Source organism: Triturus cristatus, chromosome 1_1 (genome assembly GCF_964204655.1).
Source record: "Triturus cristatus chromosome 1_1, aTriCri1.1, whole genome shotgun sequence".
NCBI lineage: Eukaryota > Metazoa > Chordata > Amphibia > Caudata > Salamandridae > Triturus > Triturus cristatus.
This window is the reverse complement of record NC_140579.1, coordinates 1,303,644,530-1,303,667,415: the sequence shown is the minus strand read 5'-3', so window position 1 is coordinate 1,303,667,415 and position 22,886 is coordinate 1,303,644,530. Positions and strand designations below refer to the sequence as shown.

The following is a 22,886-nucleotide window of genomic DNA, read 5'->3' as shown; positions in this document are numbered from 1 at the left end:
GCAATTTATGAAACCAGCAAGTACTGTAAGTGAAGTCACAGTTGCAGCCCTGGTGTTCTCTAAAATACTTCACAGTTTTTCACCAAGAAGATATAAGACAGGATACGTCACAAGAAATTTTATCATAAGCGTATTTGGGTAACCAACCCAAACTTCCCAGACAAAAAAAAAAAAATACTAAGCCCACGTTGGGTCTACAAGAAGGCTGTAGCGGTTTTTCACTCGCACACCACAAAGAAAACAAAACCTGGCACCATTTCACTTTTTAGAATCAAAGTAATCAAATATCAGTCATTAATCTAGTGTAACATGCAGAGCAGGACAGTCGTTCTTTGAGCATCTTTATCAAAAGCTAAAAGAGAAACAGTCAGATATTACTGATAATGTATACAAGTGGTTCACATTCCCATTGGAATCAAAGCGTTGCAGAGGCATGTGACACATTACATGCAGAGAGGTCCCATCAGTATAATGAAGGGGACCCGTGGCCAAGCCCGGCCACTTTTTCCAGCACATATGAAAGCCGTATGTGAGACTGCATCCAGGCCTGCCATACCTTCCTGCACGCCCCAACCTCATGTCTTTAGGACCCAGTTACTGATCCGCCGAGGGCTCCATGCAATATAGTGGAAAGCAGATAAGAGAGGTTCAGTTCAGCTGGGTGCACCGGTAGATAAACCTGGGGAGCTGTTAATATTTGTGCTGATCAAAGGGCTAGGGGTCCTTTCAGAGAGAGCGACCTGCTATTGGGGAATGAATCAGACCCCTAGTGCTTTGAAGCACCTTCTCTTGCCCATGCCCAGGGCTAGTCATAAACCACAACAAACGGATACAGTCAACGCAGTCCCAAGAAACAAGCAGTTAAAATACTGCGCCTAGGGAGAGACTAGGGGTGTTCCCTTATTGGTCTCCAGTTACTTTCCGTGTTCGGCATTTTCAACACTTAGAGATGCAAGACCACTCTGTAAAGTAAAACGGTGAACATCAGATGCACAGCATGCTCCTGTCACAGGTACAGGCTGTTCGCAGAGTCAGCTGCCCGGGGTCGAGTTGCTGTTTTGCTGGCAGCAGAGGAAAGTTTCCATTTGCAGTATTTAACGATGGACAAAGATGTGGTCGCCAAAATGTCCTTAGAACAGGCTGGAAAGCCGAAAGGAAAATGCATAGAGAATACCGTAAAAAAACTCAAGAGCACTCGTCAATGAAACAAAAGGTGCGAGCCACGCATATTGTAAACATTACGCGCGCAACCATTGCAAATGTGCATTATTGCTTGGCTTTACTGTTTTTTGAGGAACACACCGCTCTGCCTAACACTTTTCATGACTAGTTGATCTGGCAAATTCCAGACATAAGAGAGAGACATCAGGGCATATTATGTTTTCAGGCCATGTAAATTAAGTTATTGGCAGCATCGAAGAAGCCCTGCACCCTCCCAGTTCCACCAAGAGAAGGATGGCGGCGCTTTACTAACCTACACTTTTCTGTTCAGTGTTGCAGGAGTCACGGCATCGACAGAAGTAGGAAAAGGCCACGCCTCCTGTGCATGCGTGCTAAGCAAACAAGACACAGGAAATACGCTTATCATAAATTAAAGAACAGCGTCCCATGATCTGCGTGTGGCAGCAGCAAGCAGCACCCACCTCTCACTGCACACAGTTCACCTCCTTGTGTGTCTCGGTCCCGCTTGCGCTCTTTTCCGTTTAGGTCCTGTTAAATTTGTAGAGCCAGAAACGTCATGTTGCCACCGCTGCTTCCCCCACCCCTTGCTTGGGAGCCTCGCTGTGACCTGCAGCTGGAGAAAACCAGCACGGCCGAAGCGGACCGGGCTTGTGCAATTAAGTAAATAAACATGCGCTGCCGAAGCTGACCGCGATGACGTTTTTGTGTGTGTTTTTTTCGTACAGTGAAGAGGACACCACCGCGATGACAACGTTTTTGTGTGTGTTTTTTTTAGGCAAGGCAGCAGGCAGTTTGGCCTTTCGTAACAGAGGACGCTTGTGCGAACGTTAAGGAGGTTAGCGAAGATGGACGGTTCAGAGTAGAGGTAGATTAGTTAACATATTACCAGGGAGTACCGAGTTGAGGATTTCTTTCTAAATGCTCCTGCATGTGCAACAGAGACGTAAGGGAATCGCCCTGAACACCACTGCCTTTCTCCGAGGCGAAGCAGAAATGCCTCGGACAAACGCAGTGGCGTTTTCGGATTGGGGGGCGTGTTTCTTTTTCTCTCCTCTTGCCATTGGCTGGAGGAGAGAAAAACACGCCCTGCGAAAAGCAACGAAAAAACACGCCCCCCAATCCGAAAAAGACGGGGCCTGTTTTGCGCGACAAGCCGCTTCTCCAATGGCTGGCCAGCATTTAAGAGGCCAGCCAATGGAGAACAGGAGAGAAGAGGGGCGGGTGCAAGCCCCTCTTCTCAAAGACATTAAATCTCCGGACTTCCGGTCTGCCGACCGGATGGTCCCGAGACCTAAAAACAGCACCCATTTACTGATGTACAAAATGTCCGTAACTAGGAAGGGAAATTAACACACCAGTAGCCACACTTCAATCATTAATTTCCAGATCGCAACAGAACAGCTACACTTGAATCATTGTCCCTTATAGGAAAAGAAGAACCATGTGCCATATTTGACAATATAAGGTCAATATTTCTAACGCAAGCTCTATTTCGATTAGGTTTCTAGGCGCTTAATTTATCCTTATGTCAAAATTACATTACATACAGGAATATTTTTGAGTTTAAACTTATAGTTTGGGAGAAAGTCTTGCCGTAGTAGAGGACATTTTACAACTGCAGTAGTTCATTGGCACATCTTCTCCAGTCCATGGTTGTCAAGTAAACCAGGTTGCTTAGGACTAATACTAGCTGGTATAAAACACTATATGCTGGAGTGTCTTATTGTACTGCTTTAATGGAAACTTTACAACAAGTTAGTGGGTGAAATCGATTAGGATTTCCAAATAAATTATTCTAGAAACATTCTTTTTTGCTTGTATCATGTTTTTTAAAGGTTAAAAAAAACACAAGGCGAGTGTTCAGTTATATCTATTGTGCATAAATAACATGACATATGAGCATTGCCACAAACGATAATGTACAGATGTCACAGTGTATGGGGAGGCGATTCAGGTGGAGGGCGACCTATGCGGGAGAGCTCCATCTAGAAACACATTCTTCATGGCAGCAATAAAAACAAGCATTTGCAATGCAATAGGTCTCGCGTTAGAGAGAGTTTGAGCTGTTGGCATAGTAAACGACACTGCCTTTAATTTGTGTTCTGAAAACCTGCAAGTGGACCATATACACAGACTTTGTATTTATAGTCCTGGCTTACAAGAAGCAAGGCTGTCAGTAAAAGAGGCGCAGTTACTGCCAGCCTTGCTTCTCGTAAGCAATGACTATAGGTGCAAAGTGTGTGTTTATGGTCCGCTTGCAGGTTTTCAAAACACCTGAATAAAAGGCATTGTCATTTGCAATGCCATAGCCCAAACTCTTGAAAATGCTAGACATATTGCATTGCAAATGCTGGTTACCTTCGCAGTGGAGAGAGTGAACGGTTAGCCGGGCTCCTTACCAGTGGCATAACGCAAAATGAGGGGGCCTCCTGCAGAATGTGACGAGGGACCCCTGAGTCAATGATAGCTCACAGATGTTCATTGGCCTTGAGCTGATTTGCGGCCCTAAAACATCTAAACGTCTGGGGGCCCCTGAAGTGTAGGAGTGCCCTGTGCAGCGGGGGAGGGTTGATAGGGGGTGGAGACGGGGGATGGGGTTGTTCAGAGACCTGGGTTCCGTCCCTGTTCCTAACTCTGAAGTCAGGAGACAGCTTTTATTGTTACTGTGATGAGTTATGCACATGTAATCATGGCCTGTGCCTCCCTCTGTGCCTGCTGTAATGCAGTGACAGGGGGCCCCACCAGTGGCCCTGGCATTTAAAAAAGCTGCCACCAAAGGCCCCTATCCAGCGGGGAAATACCCTATGAGTTACAAAGCAAGTTTGGCCTAGCAGCCCACAGGACATCCTGAGGCCGTAAGTGCTCTCTGACAGTGGCCGGGGAGGTTTAACCTCACACTGGTTAACTCTGGGCAACTCGAACTACCTTTGCCTCGGTGAAGTTTCCCGGCTTCACCTGATTTCACTATCAAAGAGTAAATGATTGCCCACCGTCCGGTATATATACACATTTGTATATAGCCACCATTACCCAAAGGTGTTAGTGCGCTTTACACTGGTACTGTACTGTTACATAAGGCACACAGATTACACAATCATGCAAGGCTGGGAAGGTGCCACATAACACTGAGGTAGGACCAAAGGTCTCAGGACATTGAGGAGCGCTACAGCAAGGTGCTAAAGTGCTTTACAATGGCACAGTAGTGTTACATAAGACACACAGATTACACAATTGTAACGAGGAGCAGAAAGCGCACACGTGCAATGCTGGGACATAGGCAAATCACACTGAGGTGGGACCGAAGGTCTCAGGCCCCGGAGGATCCCTACGGACATTCCAAGGTGTTCGGGCGCTTTGACACATTCAGGCATCTGTGTGTGCATAGAAGCTCTATACAGTGCATTGCCAAGGGCATAGGCCCGAGATCTGCATATACCGCCATTGAAACATGCAGCTGCACAGTCAGAGTCAATTACAACTGCCAGTGAATTACAACTATATTTTGCACACCTGCCGAGTGCCTTTTGCACCGCAGCTACGCTGTGCGCTGTCCCCCAAGACAAGAGTTCCCCTCTGGTCACTCACGCAGGGACCACCCAGGACCAGTGCCCACCAGGTCCACAGCCAATGGTGTAGCATGCTACACATCCACAAATGTACTTTGACAATCCAGAGTGCGATGTGAAGCGCTATAATAATGCTACAGTACATACTCAGGATCAGTGCAAGCCCCTGTCCTCTTTCTATGTTGCAGTCGCCTCCATGCTGGCCCACATGGCTCACTGGCCCAGTCTGTCGGCTTCCGGTGAGAAAGTCCAGCATGGTGCAGACTCTACGAGAAATATCCGGGAACTACGCAGGCAATAAAAACACGAACTCACTCGAGGGGCAGACAGCTGCGGTGCGGACGCGTCTTGTGGTGAAATTCAGAACCTCATTTCCCCTCATTTGCGAACTTATGAAACCCTCACAAACAAGCTGTCGCCATTGCGCGAGTGGGGAATAAAGTGCTCACAGAGTAATTGTAGGACTGCATCAAGCTGCAAGCAAAAGATCCAGTCCTGGTGGGCGGGGCCTAAAGGAGACCGGGCGGTCACCAAAAAGCCTCACTTTGAATCGGAGGCCCGCGTTTACCATAAAGGATGACGCCCGCCAATAGAAAGGATGGGCGGAGCTTCCACTCCACTTCGAAAATCAACTCGACGACAATAGATCTTGCAGAGCGAGCAATGCATGCGCTGCAACGCTAGGGGAGACCTAACTAGAAACACATTCTTCATGGCAGCAATAAAAACAAGAAACACATTCTTCATGGTAGCAATAAAAAAATAACATTAGCTTTAAGATTATTCATACTTTTTCTTGGTCCACAATTTGGTTTAGTAAACCAAGCCTAGAAATTACTCTGAAAAGATCTTCCAAGTCCAAGACTGTTTTGACCTGCCAGGCCCTGGAATCTCTAGACGTGCATTCTTCAACAAGGCTATATTTCTGTCACCTTCATCCATCGATACATTTACCCGCTAAGTGCTGGACAAACAAAAGTCCAATACAAGCAATGCAGCTAGCAACCCACCATTTCTACTTTTACCCTGTGCTTTTTCATTTTGTCAACAGTTTGAGATACTGCCTATCCCTGTAGCCCTTGGGTAAGTCCAGAGAAGAGAGTCCCCTATTGCTCTTATCACTGGTAATCTTAAGGGTAGTCTCCCTTAGTCTCCTTGTACTGAGCCCTTGTTCTTTCAAGCAGATTCCGATTGTTTTGGGGTGTCAAGGTCCACCCAGGGAAGTTGCCTGCTGGCATCCCTTTGTAGACTGAAATTGATGCAGATCACTTATTGGGTACCGTGGGGTTTAAATGTGTATTCTGTTAAAGAACAACATATGAAGCCATTGTTCGTGTAACCATTAGAAACATTGTTGTGCCAGAATTGTGTTGAAGGTGCCTGCTTCTAGGATTTCAGTATGAATGGAGTTTGCAAAATGGAGGATGTACTGCCACACAGGACAATCCCATCCTCTACTTCTTACAGCACTTTCTCTGTTTCAAGTAGCCTTAAGAAAGTTCACACAGCTTCCCATCAGCAGTAGCCACAAAGATTTAACTTCAGTCCCTACATGTAGATAGAGGGCAGTGGTATTCCTAGTCTACTTTTTAAGGAGGGGAACTTGACCTTATCACAGTTTAATAAACTGGCATCATGAAAAATTGTAGCAATTGGTTTGTTGCAATTGGACTTTGGGATCTATTCCAACTGGCCACCTTTATGAAGTGAAGCGAAGCTAGGTTAAGCCACACCTCATTCACTTTTCCTTTTACGTGTATCAATGGAACCTCCTGGACCCAAAGTGTAGAACCTCAGCACTGCCCACGTTATTGTGGGTGGAATTAAGCTGAGCAACTGTTGAAGCTTTTATTGCTTGCCTTGCTGCTCTTCTTAGCCAGCATGGAAGCCCAAAGGAGATGTACACCCCTTGAAAACCTGAAGAATCCTTAGGCCATTCTGCTCATCACCATGTTAAGGTGAACTGCGAAGAATTGGACTTAGTCAGGCACAGGTATTTCACAAACAATTGTTGAGCCCCTCAAACTCCGCACCAGTGATGGAGATGAGCTGCTGGAAAGATCTATACTACGTGTATAGTTAAGATGGGGTGACTCAGCCTGGTCAGCACACCTCTCGTTGCATCAACTGTTATTTTTATAATGTTTCTCTTCCTTCCTTCCTTTACCCTGCTGAGCAAGTTGTTTCTCAAGGACCTCCGAGTTCCACAATGAGCGCCTAATGTTCTAAAGACATTTGGCACAGATAACAGCATATGCTGCCATACCCCCCCAAACTTATCAATAATCTCTGAGACACTGTCTCCTTGCCTTATTCACTGCATGTTCCCTTTGTATTTGTGGTCTACTAGCTTAATTCACTGTTTGCGTAAATTTAGGTTAGAAAATACATTATGTTATCCAAAGTAAACCCCATTTGGGGGAATTTTATGATCATCAATCAATCAATCAATAAGGGAATTGTAGATGTGCTACTCACCCATGGAAGTCTCGAGGCGCTGAAGGGGTGGGAAGGGGTGTGGGGGGGGGGAGGGTCTGCAGATCTGTTTAGCCGAAGAGCCAGGTCTTGAGGGTCTTCCTGAAGGTGTTTAGGGAGGGGGCGCGTCTGATGTCTGCCGGTAGCGCATTCCAGGTCTTGGCTGCAATGTGAGAGCAGGATCGTCCGCCTGCTCTGCCTCTGTGGATGCGCAGGGTTTTGGCCAGTGCAAGGTTGGAAGATCGGAGATTTCTTTTGGGTACGTGGAAGTTGATTTCTGTCGCTGAGGCATTTGAGTCCGTTGTTGTGTAGGCATGAGTGAGGATTTTGAACGGGACTCTTTTCTCCACGGGGAGCCAGTGGAGACTTCATAGGTGTTGGCTGATGTGTCCGTGTCGGGGGATGCCGAGGACGAGTCTGGCGGCAGTGTTCTGTATTGTCTGTAGTTTGCGGAGTATGGACTTGTTGATGCTGGCGTAGAGTGCATTTTCATAGTCCAGTCTGCTGGTGATGACTGTCATCCTTGACTCAGGGGGGATCCACTTGAAGGTCTTGCGGAGGATGAGGAGGGTGTTGAAGCAGCTGGAGGTGACGGCTGTTCTGGGGGGGCGGAGGGAGTCTGTGGCGCCTGGTGGATGAAGTTGTCGTAGAGGTTTTTGATCAGGAGGTGAAAATGGGTTCCAAACATGTCACAGAGGTCTTGGGATGGGGTGATGTCTGTGGCTTCGCTGCGTGGGTTGGTGAATTCTTGATTGACACCGAAACGTTTCTTGGAGTTGGCCAGGATTTTGTTGTGGATGAAGTTCCTCTTGGTGCCTCTGATCTGGTTATAATAGTCCGTCATGGCGTCCTTGTAGGTGGTGTGGTTTTCAGTTGTCTTGGTGTTTCTCCAGTTCTTCTCCAGGCATCTGCAGGTGCGTCTGGCTTCTTGGAGAGTGGTGCTGAACCAGGCGGCGTTCCTGGGGTGTTTTCTGTCTGGCTTGCGTAGCGGGACGAGCTAGTCTGCGCAGCTGGAGATCCAGGTGTGGAGTTCTCTGGCTGCGTCATTTGCGTTGGGTGCCCAGGTGTGGTTGTCTCGGTGAGGGTGGAGTTAAGTTGCTCGTCGGTAACCTTGCTCCAGTTCCTTCGTGGTGGGACTGGTTTGGTGGGTGCCTTGGGTTTGTTGATGGCAAAGTGTTTATACAGCACTACACAGCAGTTTTGCTCTACACTTTAAGATTCACAGACATTAGAACATGTCACACATATTTATATATTTAGCCATAGGCACTGGTTTTAATACTGTATTGGGTTGACATCTGCAGTGACAATACTACAGATAACCTTTCTCACAGCAGGAACATAGTCTCATTGTACATGCGTTTGGAATAGTAATAGTATTTTTCATGTGTGTAATTTACACACACTATATTATATAATTTTTTATGTATGTTTGTGTGTATATATATATATATATATATATTTTTTTTTTCAAACAAACAATGAGGATGCCTTGTGTGGTTTTTTACTTTTATTTTCTGCCGCTACCAAAGGCGTTTCGACTGCCAAGCAATCTTGCTCACTGGTAAAGAATACAATCCCACAAAGTATTTCGTTCTGTTCCTGGAATGTTCATGGTTTCCATGAAATGGCTTTTGAAACTGACACTCTCTCCTTTTTCCAGCAACAAGATGTTATCCTGATCCAGGAATCATGGAAAATCTCTCCCTCGCCAATCGTAGGTTTCCAAGAACACCATATTCTGGCAGAAAGATTATCACCCTTCGGGCATCCACGCGGCGGCCTGTCAATATACGTATCCCAAAAATATAATTGGGTAACAGAAGAGCTGGACGTGGGTCTCTCTTGGGTACAAGTGATTAAAATCACCGTTCGTTCTCCAACAAGAAATAAGAAATGGCAACTATTAGTGTTCAACATCTATATCCACCCGGAAAGGAAAACCCAGAAGGAGAAATATGCAAATTTAACATCTTTGATAAAAGTATTACAGAGATCATTTGCGCAATGCCCGATGTTTATTTCAGGAGATTTTAACAGCAACCTCTTAGGGAAAAATCAGGCAGAAAAAAAACAAAAAAAACAGTACGCGACCTGGGAGATTTAGGTTTATCAATACTGAATGGAAAAACAAGGGGCGACATTCCGGCAGGCATCACTTACTTGAGCGGAAAAGTCCACTCAATAATTGACTATACAATAATAAGCAAGGTTCTAACTTCCAGCATAGAATCATTCCAAATAGTCAAGCGTTTGGAAAGTGACCATTTCCCTCAAATAACTAAAATTAACATTCCACTCAGTGTACTGCAAAGTCTGCCGTCCTTACTACATCAAGCCGAGAAGTTCAACCTAAAGAAGTTAAAATGGCGTGGGGGTGCCCTGGAAAGTATATTGGTCACAGTAAAACATACGTTCAATTCAAGCACCCAGCCCGACGAAGAGCGTATAAAGAACTGGGAGCAACTGATTCAGGTCCTCTTGCTAAAATTCCCAGCAGCAGCAGGGAATTTGGGGAGTATTAAGGCAAGGAAGGAGCCATGGTTCAATCTGGACCAAAGAGAAAAAAAGAGAATCGTTGCACGGGAGGTCCGTGCACTGGCTCATGGGAAAAAAGCGGGAACCAGCATAAACAATTGCAAACTAAAAGAAGCAAGGAGTATATACAGGAAGTCGTTAAGGGCCGCAAAGAGAACATACAAGGAAACTATTTGGAATAAGCTATTGATCGCAGGAAAACGCCCAAATAGCAGGGACTTTTGGGGAATCATTAACGACCTAAACAAAGGAGCGAGCCTTCATCAAGAAGCAGGGGTAGGAGAGGAATCCTGGTCCCACCATGTGCAAACACTGTATGGAAACACAGTTTCAAGCATCACTAATAAACAACGTGGGAGAGAGTTGGAAAGCGGGAAAAGCACAAAAAATGAAACTCGGGTGAATAAAGACAAAGAGGCCCAGGAAGAAGTAAACGTGATCATGGAAACTCCTCTAACCTCCAAAAAACAACTGAGGGTAATAATAACAAGATTGAAGACAGAAGGAGCTGCAGGTCCAAATGGGCTACCAAATATGCTCTTTAAAACCGATCCGGATTTTTGGTCAGAGTCCTTAACTCCCCTATTCAACCATATATATTCTCAAAACAAAGTTCCCGCATCTTGGCAAGGTAATATCATTCACCCCATTTTCAAACAGGGAGACTGTCGCATCCCCGCCAACTACAGGCTGATATCCTTAATAGATGTTGAAGCCAAGCTCTATGCCTCCTGCATCCTAACTCAGTTACAAGATTGGATAGAAGAGTCCAATATTATCCCCAAGTATCAAACCGGGTTCAGACAAGGAATGGGCACCATCACAAACCTAGCTTGTCTGTCACTTTTAATGGAAAAAGCACTAACTGAGGGTTCAAGACTATACGCCTGCTTTATTGATATAAGGTCAGCATTCGACCGGGTATGCAGAGAGCGCCTATGGGCAAAATTGACAACCTGGGGATTCCCGAAACCCATGTTAAAAGCCATAGTCACCCTGTATAACAATACATGGGTAAGGGTTAAGTTAGGCAACGGTGGCAGTATTACCTCAAAGATTCCGACGTATCAAGGTTTCAAGCAAGGCTGTGTATTGGCCCCAAGCCTCTTTAACCTTTTTTCTCTCGGACATCAGCAAAGTTTTGGTTGCAGCAGAATGTCATCCGCTGAGACTGGCTAACGAACCTATCAACTTTTTACAATACGCGGATGACATAGTAGCACTGAGCAAATCACCAATCGGTCTACAAAGAGCAATCAACAAATTAGCGAAATATTTAAATCAGGAAAAGCTGGAACTAAATAAAGATAAAACAAAGGTCGTCCGACTAGTGGAATCAAGCAAACTCAACTTTAAATGGACGGCAAACGGAGAAATGGTAGAAGAACAACCTTCATATAAATATCTGGGTATTATAATAGAGCAAGGACTTAAACATAAAGAGCAAAAAGTTATAATAAAGGCAAAAGCTCAGTCACTAATCTTTGCATATCGACTACTGAAATCCAAATTGGACTGTCCTAATCACAATCACCTACTGAAGGTCATGGCCGCGCAAATTTTACCTACCTTGTCCTATGGACTGGTTACTTGGCAAGGCAAGGAGGCTGATTTATTAAACGCAACGCAGACTAAGATCTACAAAGCCGTCTTTAATCTGCCAAAATCCGCCTCTCCAGCGCAGATACGGCTAGAATTTGGCCTGCAAAATCAAAACTTCCGGAGCATGAGCGGCTTTGTGAAGCTTTGTAATAAATTTCGTTCTGCAAATCAGGAGTCCTTGGACCATCTGTGCTGGGAAGAAATCATGCATCAGGCGGATAACAAAATCTTGAATGCCTGGGGAAAGCATTTGCAAAATTGCTTGATGGAACTTGATATAGAATCATCATGGGAATTAAGGATGGATAAAGTTGGTTTAAATAGCTTAATTAACAAGGCAGCCAAAACGAAATCCTTTTTAGAAGACAAAAAATCATTGGCCAAACGCAGGCATGGGTGGACAGTTATAGCATCTTACAATTCTTTTAAACCACAAGCATACCTATCCTCTCACTTCAGCGGGTTCCTAAAGAAATGCTACATGGACTACCGGATGGGCCAACACCTGTCAAAAGACCTACTCCCCTCCTGGAAACAGAGCTATCAAACAGAAAATTGCCGTTTATGCGGTTATAAATCCGAATCCCTAGCTCATATTTTTTGTGTAAGCCGAGCAGTATTGGATCTAAGACGACGATATTTAAAGCAAATTTTTAATGTCCTAAAAATTCGCACTTGCAGACAAGCAGTAACAAGTTGGCTGGGAGGATCCTCCATAATCCTGGCTTGCAGGGGAACAAAATTTTTGGGGGCAGTAAGGATCCGCCTGAACCAGCAAGAGCAGGAAGCGTGTAACATCGGAACCCTTAAGAAAAAGCAACAAAGAAAATAACCAGTGGATATAGATAACTTAAATTTTACAGAGACACATTGTCCCATGCTAGAATCAAATTTTTACAATTGTATTTAACAAGTTTTATGCGCTTTGGTGATAATGACTAGATGTTTTACGGTTCTCATCTTTTATATTCTTTTATTTATACATGTGGGTTTTGTAATAATTTTAACAAATTATACAATAAAACTTTGACTTGACACTGGTAAAGAAGTGCATACCGTGCAATAATGCAACTACAAACATGACTAACATGGAGAACAGACTTTTTAGTTTTAGTCATGGCATTCACATTACATTTCTTTTTAAACTTTTTGTCCACAGTTAAAAACAATTTCTAATCCGCAATTTAAAAATCATGTTATTTCGCATTAATCATGTTTGACAATTAACATCGCGTTTCATGTTAATAGTTCAATCACTGCTTCTGCGCTCGTTATTCAAGCTCAAGTGAGCTTTGACACCGTCCTTCAAGCATCATTCATTATCGTATTCTAGCTCAAGTGAGCCTATAATTATTTACTAGCGCGCATTATGCAACTTTACTGGACTAAAATGTCATTGCATTAAACTCATACTCAAGCGGGCTAAATTTGCACAACAAGTAACTGTTACCAAGATATGTGACCATTTTCTGTCTGACAATTTCATCGAGTCTGTTCATTCTTATATTCCTTTATAAAAACAACAATAAACATAAAAATCTGATCTTGGGCGACGCTTTACTATAATGTACTTATAAATGTGTGTGCAAGTCCACTTCTATATTCAGGTCTCCTGGTTGTTTTGAATTGAGCTCTATAATGTAGCGAGACTCTAGTCTCCTCAACTTCTACACCCTATTTCCTCCTCTCACATTCAATGTTACAGAGTCAATTACATCAGTAAGTCAGACCTCTAATGTCTTTATTATAGACTTTCTCAAAATGCCGGTGTAGATTGACGAATCTTCGCAAAATTTTCCAAACTTTTAGCCAGCTCTGGTCCGCTCCTATCCTGAAAATTTCACGGTGATTCATCAAGCGGGGCCCGAGAAAAAAGGGGGGTCCCAAAACGCGTTTTCCCCATGCATTTTCCCATAGGACCTGTTGACACAGCTACAGCCCGAACTGCTTAACGGAATTACACCAAATTTGGCAAAGAGGTAGTCCTCAGTTCAGACTCGTGCCTTTTGCTTAAATGGTGTAAATCCGTTCAGTAGTTCCTGAGAAAATTAGACTTAAAAAGATAGATATATCTGGGCGGAGCATAACCACATATCTCATCGTGAGATCTGATTGGCTGTCAGCACTTCATCCAAGAAGTGTTGGCAGCCATCTTGGGACCAATATACATGATAGCACCTCATTAAAAAGCACTGCAGTTAATAGAAGGTTTTAAGACTTTAGTTACATTATAAATCATTTGTTGATGGTACCATACTCATTTTAGGAATTGTGGTGTGTTCTAAGGTGATTTTACCATGTGAAAAAGCCTTCTGCTGTGATATCATGAATCATGTTTGAGAGAAAACTATTTTCTCATGCTTTTCGCACAGAGGTTTGTAAGGTGATCTATAAGCTAAACTGAGAGCATATTTTCTGTAAATTCACATTATCTTTCTCAGTCATGTGAGAATGAAGTCTGACATTCTCAGTAAAACATGTACATCCAACAAGGGCAGAGACTGTCAGTTGATTCCTTTGTGTTCTACTGCAGCTTCCCAGAGTGTTCTAACGAACAACTAGAGTGCTAACAGTCTTACTTATGACAAAAGCATGGCACACCTGAAGCCATCTTGATTGGAATAAAGTGGTATCACTTAAAAATTTAATTTACAAAGGAACAAAATGAGGGGGTTCTTTTTGCCATAGAAATTAGGATTAGTGCCGCAGAAAGATAAATTAGGGCACATTTTGACTTCTCAAATCCTCTGCTATCTCATAAAGAAATTCTGACATACAGACTGAAACATGCACTTTGAATACCAGCAGCAGACTTCCCTGGTGAGCAGTAGCTTTACTACAGTGATCTAATGAGCAACTAGAGTGCTAACATTCAGAATTTATGGCAAATGTGCGACACATCTGAATGCCTTCTTGATGGAACCAAAGTAAACAACTGAAAGCATTTCCTACTGCGGAGACTGCAGTAAATGAGGAAATTAGGAAACTTCATAACAAATAAATCTCCCAAGATGGCCACCAGAGACAAAAGAGCCCAAATGCAGTAAAAATATCACCCAGATGTAGCCCAATGACACAAGTGTGCATAACACTTATTTTTTGTGTATTTGCAGTTTTATATAGTGTAGACTTGTCAGGTATTGGAGTGCTTTACATGAGCATTGGTTACATCACACAAGATCAAATTCATTTTGGTTGTAGACATGGGGAGATTAAGTGATTTGACCAGAATCACAGAATGTTGAGCTGAAGCAGAAACTCCAACCTGGTTCCCCAGTTGCAAAGTTTGCAGCTCTGGAAGTAACACCACAGCCTCTCCCCTAAGTGCAATATTTAATCAAGTGGTCAACTGGATAACAAAAACAGATTACAGATAATTTAAAAAGTTCTTTGTCTCTATTTGAAAACTCAGAAAATATGTCCTCATTTTAGTTTTTTAGAGCACTAACCATAATTTTGATGCAAATAAGACCCTCTCATATATGTAATTTCTAAAGGAAATGCTCTAGGTATTACAGTTTTGATTACATCAAGATGACGTCAGGCGTTCCACACTTTTGTAATAAATATAGAATGTTAGCAATCTAGTTGTTCATTGGGATACTGTTGAGAGGCAGAGGCCAGGGGCACGGACTCTGAAAATTGAAGGCAGGTAGGAGAGTGCAGAGGCAACAATTTGATCACACTGGGCAGGCAGGAAGGGCAGTGGCAGCACAACAGACTATGGAGGGCAGTGGAAAGGGGGGCAGGGGCAACAAACCAACAATACAGGACTGGCAAGAGAGGCTGTGGCAATATAATGGACCATTGTGGGCAGAAGGAAGAGGCAGTGGTAGTACAACCATACATGCCAACAGACCCGTTTCAGCCAGGAAACCTCCAATGTTTTTAAGCTCAAATGGGCTTTATTTGATCTGTCTCCTGTCTACAATCTCCTCTTTTTCAATGTAACTCAAAAGGGGAAATTCAATACCCCAGTTTTTTTTCTAAATCTCCCTCTTACCAAGTTCAAAATGTGCGCAAGTATGGTACATTGGATCATGGTAGGCAGGAGGAATTGGTGTAGGGACATGGACTCGGATAACAGAGGACAGGAGGGACATGGAGAGATGCACCACACTGACCCTACAGGGCAGGCATCAGGGTTTGCAGCAGCACAATACACCACACAGGGCATGCGGGACTGGAGTGCAGCACAACAATCCATAGAAAGCAATAGGGAGGGGACAGGACCATGCACATGGACAACAGAGAACAGAGGGGAAAGAGGCAATGGTAGCTAGCTGAGCATAATGGACAGACAGGAGAGAAAGCTGCAGCATAACAGACCATAAAGGGCAGGAGGGATGGATCCGGGGCATTACAATGGAACAGACAAGCCAGGAAGGAGGGAATAGGGGTCTGCACATGGAAACAGAGGGCTGGGGGCAAGGGGGCAGGGCAGGAGCAGCAAGAGGACCATGGAGGTCAGGCAGGATGGGCACTAGAAACAAGACACACCATGGAGAGCAACAGTGAGACTATGATGGCATACACACAGACCATGGAGGGAAGGTGGGAGGGGGTCAGGGGCAGCTAGCTGACCACACAGGGAAGGTGGGAAGGGCCATGGCAGCACAGAAGACCATGCATGGCAAGCGGGAGGGTTAGTGGCAGCACAATGGCTATGATGGGCAAGAAGGAGGGTGCAGGGGCATGCACAAAGGACCATGGAGGATAGAAGGGAGGGTCAGGACCTGGGCACAGACAAGAGAGTTCAGGGGAAGGGGCCTCACAACAGACCACGTGGGGCAGGCAGGAGGAGCAGTTGCAGCACAACAGACCAGGGAGGACAGAAGGGTGTGGCAGTAAAATGGACCATGGAGGACAGGAGGAAGGGGATACGGGCATGGCACGTGGACAGGCAGGGTGGAGGTGGCAGGGACAGGTTACAGTCATCTGACAATGCTAGGCAGGTGGGAGGGGAGTGGCAGCGCAACAGAACACTCAGAGTAGATAGGAGTGGCAGGTCCATGGAACATGATGGGCAAAAAGGATGGAGCAGGGGCATGCACAAAGACATCGGAGAGCAGGGGGAAGGAGAATAGGGGCAGCAAGCTAAGCACAGAGGCTAAGCAGGAGGTCAATGATGGTCCATAGAATTGGGCAATGGAGGGCAGGAGGAATGGACTGGTACATCATGCTAAATGGAGGGCAGTGGCAGCACATCAGACCATGCATGGCAGGAGGGAGGAGGCTAGTCCATGGATTCAGACAACAGAGGATAGGGAGGAGGTGGATGGGGCAGCAAGCTAACTGTTCAGAGAAGGTGGGTATTAGGAACTTTATTGTTTTTAAAATGTGTGTCTGTGCGAACTACTTAAAATATGAACAAGTGTGCAGCATAATCTCACTTTTATTCAGGAAGAAGAGGATGTTTGTGACGGACTCTGGGCTCACTTGGCAGAAACACCCCCTGACCCTCCACCCCCCATCGCAAAATGTAATGCCCGTGAAATGGGTAGGTGGATGCAGTGTTATATAGAACATAGTCCTGAGAGCACGATTGAAAATGAAAACTAGATATAGTATATGGTATAAACTATGCACCAAAAAGTGTGATATAAGATGAACCGGGTCATTAAATATAATATGCAATACATTGTGCGCAATGACAGATTCATTGGAGAGCGCGAGATAGCACAGGCACTAGTGCGTGCTATGCGATATGCGCCTTGGAGTGTAATATGCACAGGGCAGTGTTGTGTAACCTAACTAGTCTCTAAAGTTGTAATATAAAATATGTGCTCGGAGTGTAACGTTGCATATGCACTGTGACAAAGATATGGATCCCAGATTGTAATATGTATGGCATAGCGCTGTGCGTTATAACATAGGCATCGAGGGAGGCACATTAGATTGGGCAATATAACCCGTGCGAAGGCAAGTGTGGCATGACATATTCACGGGGTGGTGTTACAGTGCACATGGGCTAGAGAGTGTCATAGCATACGCACTAGCTGGTGAAATACAACACAGAGGTGTGTGGCACTCGGCGGGCACTGGAGGGTGTAACACAGCATTGGGCTCAGCCAGGAGCACGCTATGTCTCTCAAGTGAGGTTCGTCTCCTTTCCAGAGAGTAAGATAAAAAGTATTACACATCCGGCGGTGGATGTGTGTTTTATTAACCGGGAGGGGGGTTTCTTGCATAGTTTGGTCGAATTTTAGTCGAATCCCCTTTGAATGGCTTGGTGTGCGTGTATTAAATGTGCCCGTCAATAGCTACCCATGTTTGCATAAATAAACGACAAGGGTGTCTACTTGGAGAGCACCCACCGGCGGGGGCGCCGGGATTAGGCACGGTAGGGTGTCAGACATGTCAGAGCTTCACTAGCAGTGTAAATACATTCCACGTGGATTGTATGTATAGTCGCCTTTTAATGAATATCACGCAAATCGTCATGGTGATCAGTACATACGGTTTGTCCAGCATGTCCTAGGTGTTTCTATAAATATATATTTTTTTTAAAAATAATAAAAAACAAAGGCCGGCCCCGGGGGATGGGGTCCCCGGGGCCATAAGTGGCCTGAGGAGGGGGGCAACGCAGCCCCCCTCCTAAAGAATCGGGGCCGATTAAGGCCTTGGGAGGGCCAAATTAATTTTTTTCAACAAAAAAATTAGGGTGCAGGCCCTGGGGGATGGGGTCCCCAGGGCCAATAAATTAGAAAAAGAAGGGGGGCCACACATCCCTCCTTCTTAAAAAAATAAAATAAATAAAAGACCGGCATCGCGCCGCAGGCCACACCCCTCCTTGCAGCACTCTGCAAACGCGCCCCCTGGCCAGTTGTAAGTTGGGAAATTAATTCCCCCTTCAATAATGAGGGTCCCTGAGGGCCAACTAGCCCAACAGGTATCTCCAGTATGCGCCAGGGAGCTGCGTTGCAGACAGGTGTTCTGAGCCCCTTTTTACACCTCTATGCAACGCAGCTCTGTGGCGCTTACTGGAGGTACCTAGTGGGCTAGTTTGACCCTAGGGACCCTTAAGATTCAAGAGGACTTAATCTCTCAACTTAAAACGGCCACAGGGGGCGTTTACACAGTGGTGAAGGGAGGGGACGGGGCCTGAGGTGACGTGTGCAAACACGCCCTGTGGCGCGTTTTTAAGTTGGGGAACTAATTCCTTTTCAATCCTGAGGGACCCTGGGGGCCAACTAGCCCACCAGGTGCTTCCAGTAAGCGCCACTGCTCTGCATTGCAGAGAGGTGGTGCAGGCCGTGTCCCTTTTTACACCTCTCTGCAATGGCGCTTACTGGACATACCTAGTGGGCTATTTTGCCCCTAGGGACCCTCAAGATTCAAGGGGACTTAATCTCCAAACTTAAAACGGCCACAGGGCGTGTTTACACAGTGGGGAAGGGAGGGGACGGGGCCTGAGTTGACGTGTGCAAACATGCCCTGTGGCACGTTTTAAGACGTAGTTTTAATCCTCTGCCCTATTATATACTAGGGGCTTTCAGAGGAGGTCATGCTAATCACAGGGGGACCCCAACGCATAGTGTTCCCTAGTGTATGTAGGCGTTTTCACTGTATTCTGAGTGTCTTTTAACATAGCACTGGCTCTAGGACTGGTTAGTCAGACTCCGTTACCACCAGTATCCGTCTGAAAAAGTTGAGGGTACAGGATGATTTTGCAACAAGGCTTCTTTCTGCTCTTCTGTTTGTTCTTTCTGCACGTTATCCTTCTTCCTGCACTTTTCTTCGTCTTTGAGGACTTCTGTTGCTTCTTTCTGCATTTCTTTTTTTTCTTTCTGGGCGTTTTTTCTTCTTTCTTCACATGTCCTATCTCTGTAGGCATAGTTAGAAATCAGCATTTAAAAAAACTTTGAAATTCACTGAAAAAACCATACGTTTCAGGGGCGTTATATTTAGCTGGACTTTTCACTCGTACAAAACCATTGAAATTCCCCCGTTATAGTTAGTTCAGCTAACTATAATGTGACATCATGAGTGATGTCACTGACCATGTCATGAGTGATGTAATATGTGACGTCATCAGCAGTGCATTGCGGGCGCGCGAGTTATAGTTAGCTGAACTAACTATAACGGGGGAATTTCAATGGTTTTGTACGAGTGAAAAGTCCAGCTAACTATAACGTCCCTGAAACCTATGGTTTTTTCAGTGAATAAATATATATATATATATATATATATATGTGTGTGTGTGTGTACATATATGTAATATATATCTCTATAATGAAAAAATGTTTAAGGATCAGTTATAATTAGGAAAACATTATTGTATACAAAACCAAATTAGGCTTCACAAATTTGAGAAATTTTAAAGTTAAAATTATAACTTACAGTTCTAATTTGCGTCCCAATCGAAACATACTACAACTCACGCACCTTCTTTTTTGGATTTATGGAGCGCATGGCTGCCCAAAGGCTTCCCAGTGCTGAAATAAATTAGAACTCAACACTATATCATGCACACGGTTGACTTAAATTATGGTATTTGACCTCATGAGTCTTTATGTATACTATCATTTAACGTGCTATAAGTAATGTAATATAAAAGGGTATAAGCAGTGCGTGGGGAAGGCGTGACTTATAGTTAATGTAGTGTGGCTAGCGAGTTGACAACAGTGTACGGAGGTGCAAGAGTTATAGTACGTTTCGCACGTGGCGCAAATTATAACTAAGTCATAACTGGAACTTTAGAATTTCTAATGTTTCTGTAATTTAAGTTGGTTTTGTATACAAATAATTGTTCAAGTTTTCCTAACGATAACTTATCCTTAACCTTTGTTTTTTCCATTGAACTTCAATAAAAAAAAAATTAATAAAGATGTGCTTTAAATAATCAAGTGGAGTGTCGCTGAGTGGAGTAGATTGTGATAGAGTTGAATAGTGTCACTGAATGAAGTGTCAGAGTAGAGGGAGGAGAGTATTGAAGAGTGAAGTGTCATACAAGTGGTGTGTCGAGGGGTGGCGTAGAGCAAAGTGTCAGAGTGGAGGGTCGTCAAGTAGAATGTCAATGGAGTTTCTTCGAGTGAAGTAAATTGAAGTAGTGTGTCAGAATAGAGTAGAGTAAAGAGTCGCATAGTGGCATAGAGTGGAGCACAGTGTTGTAGATTGGAGGTGCGTAGTGTTTTGTAGAGTGTTGGGTAGTGTTGTGGCAGAGAGCGGAGGTGCGTAGAGCGGAGTAAACTGAAGTAGTGTGTCAGAACAGAGTGAAGTCGAGAGTCGCATAGAGTGGAGCAGAGTGTTGTAGAGTGGAGGAGCTTAGTGTGTCATACAGTAGAATGGCATGCAGTGCTGTGGCAGAGAGCGGAGGGGCATGTTGCAGAGTGGAGGGGCGTGTCTCAGAGCTGAGGGGCGTGTGAGTGGAGGGGCGTGTCGCAGAGCGGAGAAACATATAGATTGGAGTAGCATGTCGTATAAAGTAGAGTGGTGTATTGTGGAGTGTGAGAGAGTGGAGTGGCAAACCTGAAGGTATTGGAGCGCTTAACATGAGCACAAGTCACATTACACAAGGTTCTGTTCATTTTTAGCATGCACTTTGGGGCAGAGTTCCAGGAGCCTTGTACTTGACAGTAGTTGTGCAAGGATGACTCCTTGTGTGTGCATTAGTTTTGTCCTTGTCTCCTCGCCACTCCATTCTACTCTACAGTTATCCAATTCACTCTGTTCTACTTCACTCCAATTACATCTAATCTATGCAAATCTACTCCAATCCAATACACATCCTTCCACTCATGGTACTCCACAACACTCTGGCCCATCCTACTCCATGCCACTCTACTCCATTCCTCTAACTTTTAACCATGTTTAACGGCAGCCACACTGACTTATAAAATGGCTTAAACACATTGCCAATAGCACTTCCACAGGCAAGTGCTATTGGCTTTGCCAATGCTTGTTAATTGTGCATTTTAGTTTGTGTAGTGAACTGCCTTTTAAAGCTAAAAGCTTAAATCCGTGTGGAAGATGAGAAAGTTAATACATTGCATTTTATTTGAGAAGCACTTAATGGAAACAATAAGAAAAATGTGTTAGTTTTCCTTGTAATCAAAATATTAATCACTGAATTGTATCTGCCAACATTATTTCTTTGGAGTTCAGATCTTTAAAAAATGCCAGAGACATAGAAATCTAAAAGTTATACTTGCTTTTAAAAAGGGGGATTCTTCCAACATATCGAGAAACTCTGGGAAAAAGTCGCCAACTTCTTCATCCACTGCTCCAACTAAGCTTATCTGTCTCATTGGTCCAGCTCTATATGTTCCACAGCAGTACGTCCGACTCACCTGAAGAAAATAATACAGTGCTTTTGAAAAGCAAAGCTTCTAAAGAGCAACACCTTTTTTCATTTTATATTGTTGCCATTGCTTTTAGTCGTACATACGCATAAGTACTATAAGTCTATAATCCAGAACTGAAATAAACTGAATGATTTGTCAACAACACACATAACGTAAAAAATACAGCCATTTTTTAAAAGGGATGGAATTTAGTTACAAATATGGCTGAGTGTCTCCCAGCCACTGGGAGCATGATGCATGCTGTGTGCAAATACGACACTTGACATGGGAGAAAAGTCAACTGAAGAGGTTAACTTTATATTTATATGCATTACATAAAACTCATTTTAATTTTCTTCCATGTCAAAGTGTCTTCACAAACAGCAGGCATATTAGCCCCAGGGGCCTGTTAACATGGGGATTTGATTTGTAAATTTATAAAGCGCGAGATTGCCCATGGGCGTTTTGGCGCTAGGAAGATGCAGAGATACCAGAGAGCTGCCAAATCTATGTTTCTAACCCGCGTTGAATAACCAGGTTTTTATCTCTTTCCTGAATGAAAGCAAATATGGGCTGTTTTTGATTGCAATTGGAAGCATATTCCACGCCTTAGCTGCGTGCAATAGAAAGCATCTCCCCCCCCCCCCCCACCTGACCTGTTTGTATTTTGGCACCTGTATAAGTTTTAATTGGCTGGATCTCAAGGTTCTGGAAGGCTCATACAGTTTTAGGTGGGTTTTCAAAAACTGCGAACCCATCCCATTCCGGGGGTTTGTAGGCCAGACACAATGACTTAAACTTTATTCTTTTTCCTATTGGAAGCCAGTGGAGGGATTTTATCTGTGTGTAATAGGCTCAGACCTGGGAATGTCCAGCACCAGCCTGGCTGCTGCGTTTTGGAGTCGCTGCAGTTTAGCATAACTCACTTGAATGTAAAAAAAATTTCAATTGATAGTTTCGTGTCACCGTCATTAAGCTCTATAAGCAAGCACTGTAAACAATCGGAGGTTTCTTTAAATTGGCAAACATGTCAGTTTAAAAAGAAAGTAAAAAAATTAATCACTGTACGGAGTTCGTGGTAAAACATTCTTCACAAATACTTTCTTTGCTTAATTACAGACTTTGAGTATTGTGCTCTATTCCTCATAAAACATTCTGTATCTAAAAATTGTAATGCAAGGTAGGCCAGGCAAAACTGTCTCATTCCCCAAATTTGTAATATTGGTTTGATCCATTT

General features: G+C 44.2%; 1 protein-coding gene across 1 annotated transcript in view; it reads right to left on the bottom strand.

The window, feature by feature from the left end:
* RSBN1 (round spermatid basic protein 1) overlaps positions 1-22,886 on the bottom strand; it is a 355,192-nt gene that overhangs the window by 85,445 nt on the left and 246,861 nt on the right. Inside the window, 1 exon segment of the mRNA XM_085653112.1 lies at positions 21,518-21,655. Coding sequence (XP_085509238.1) covers positions 21,518-21,655 — 138 coding nt within the window.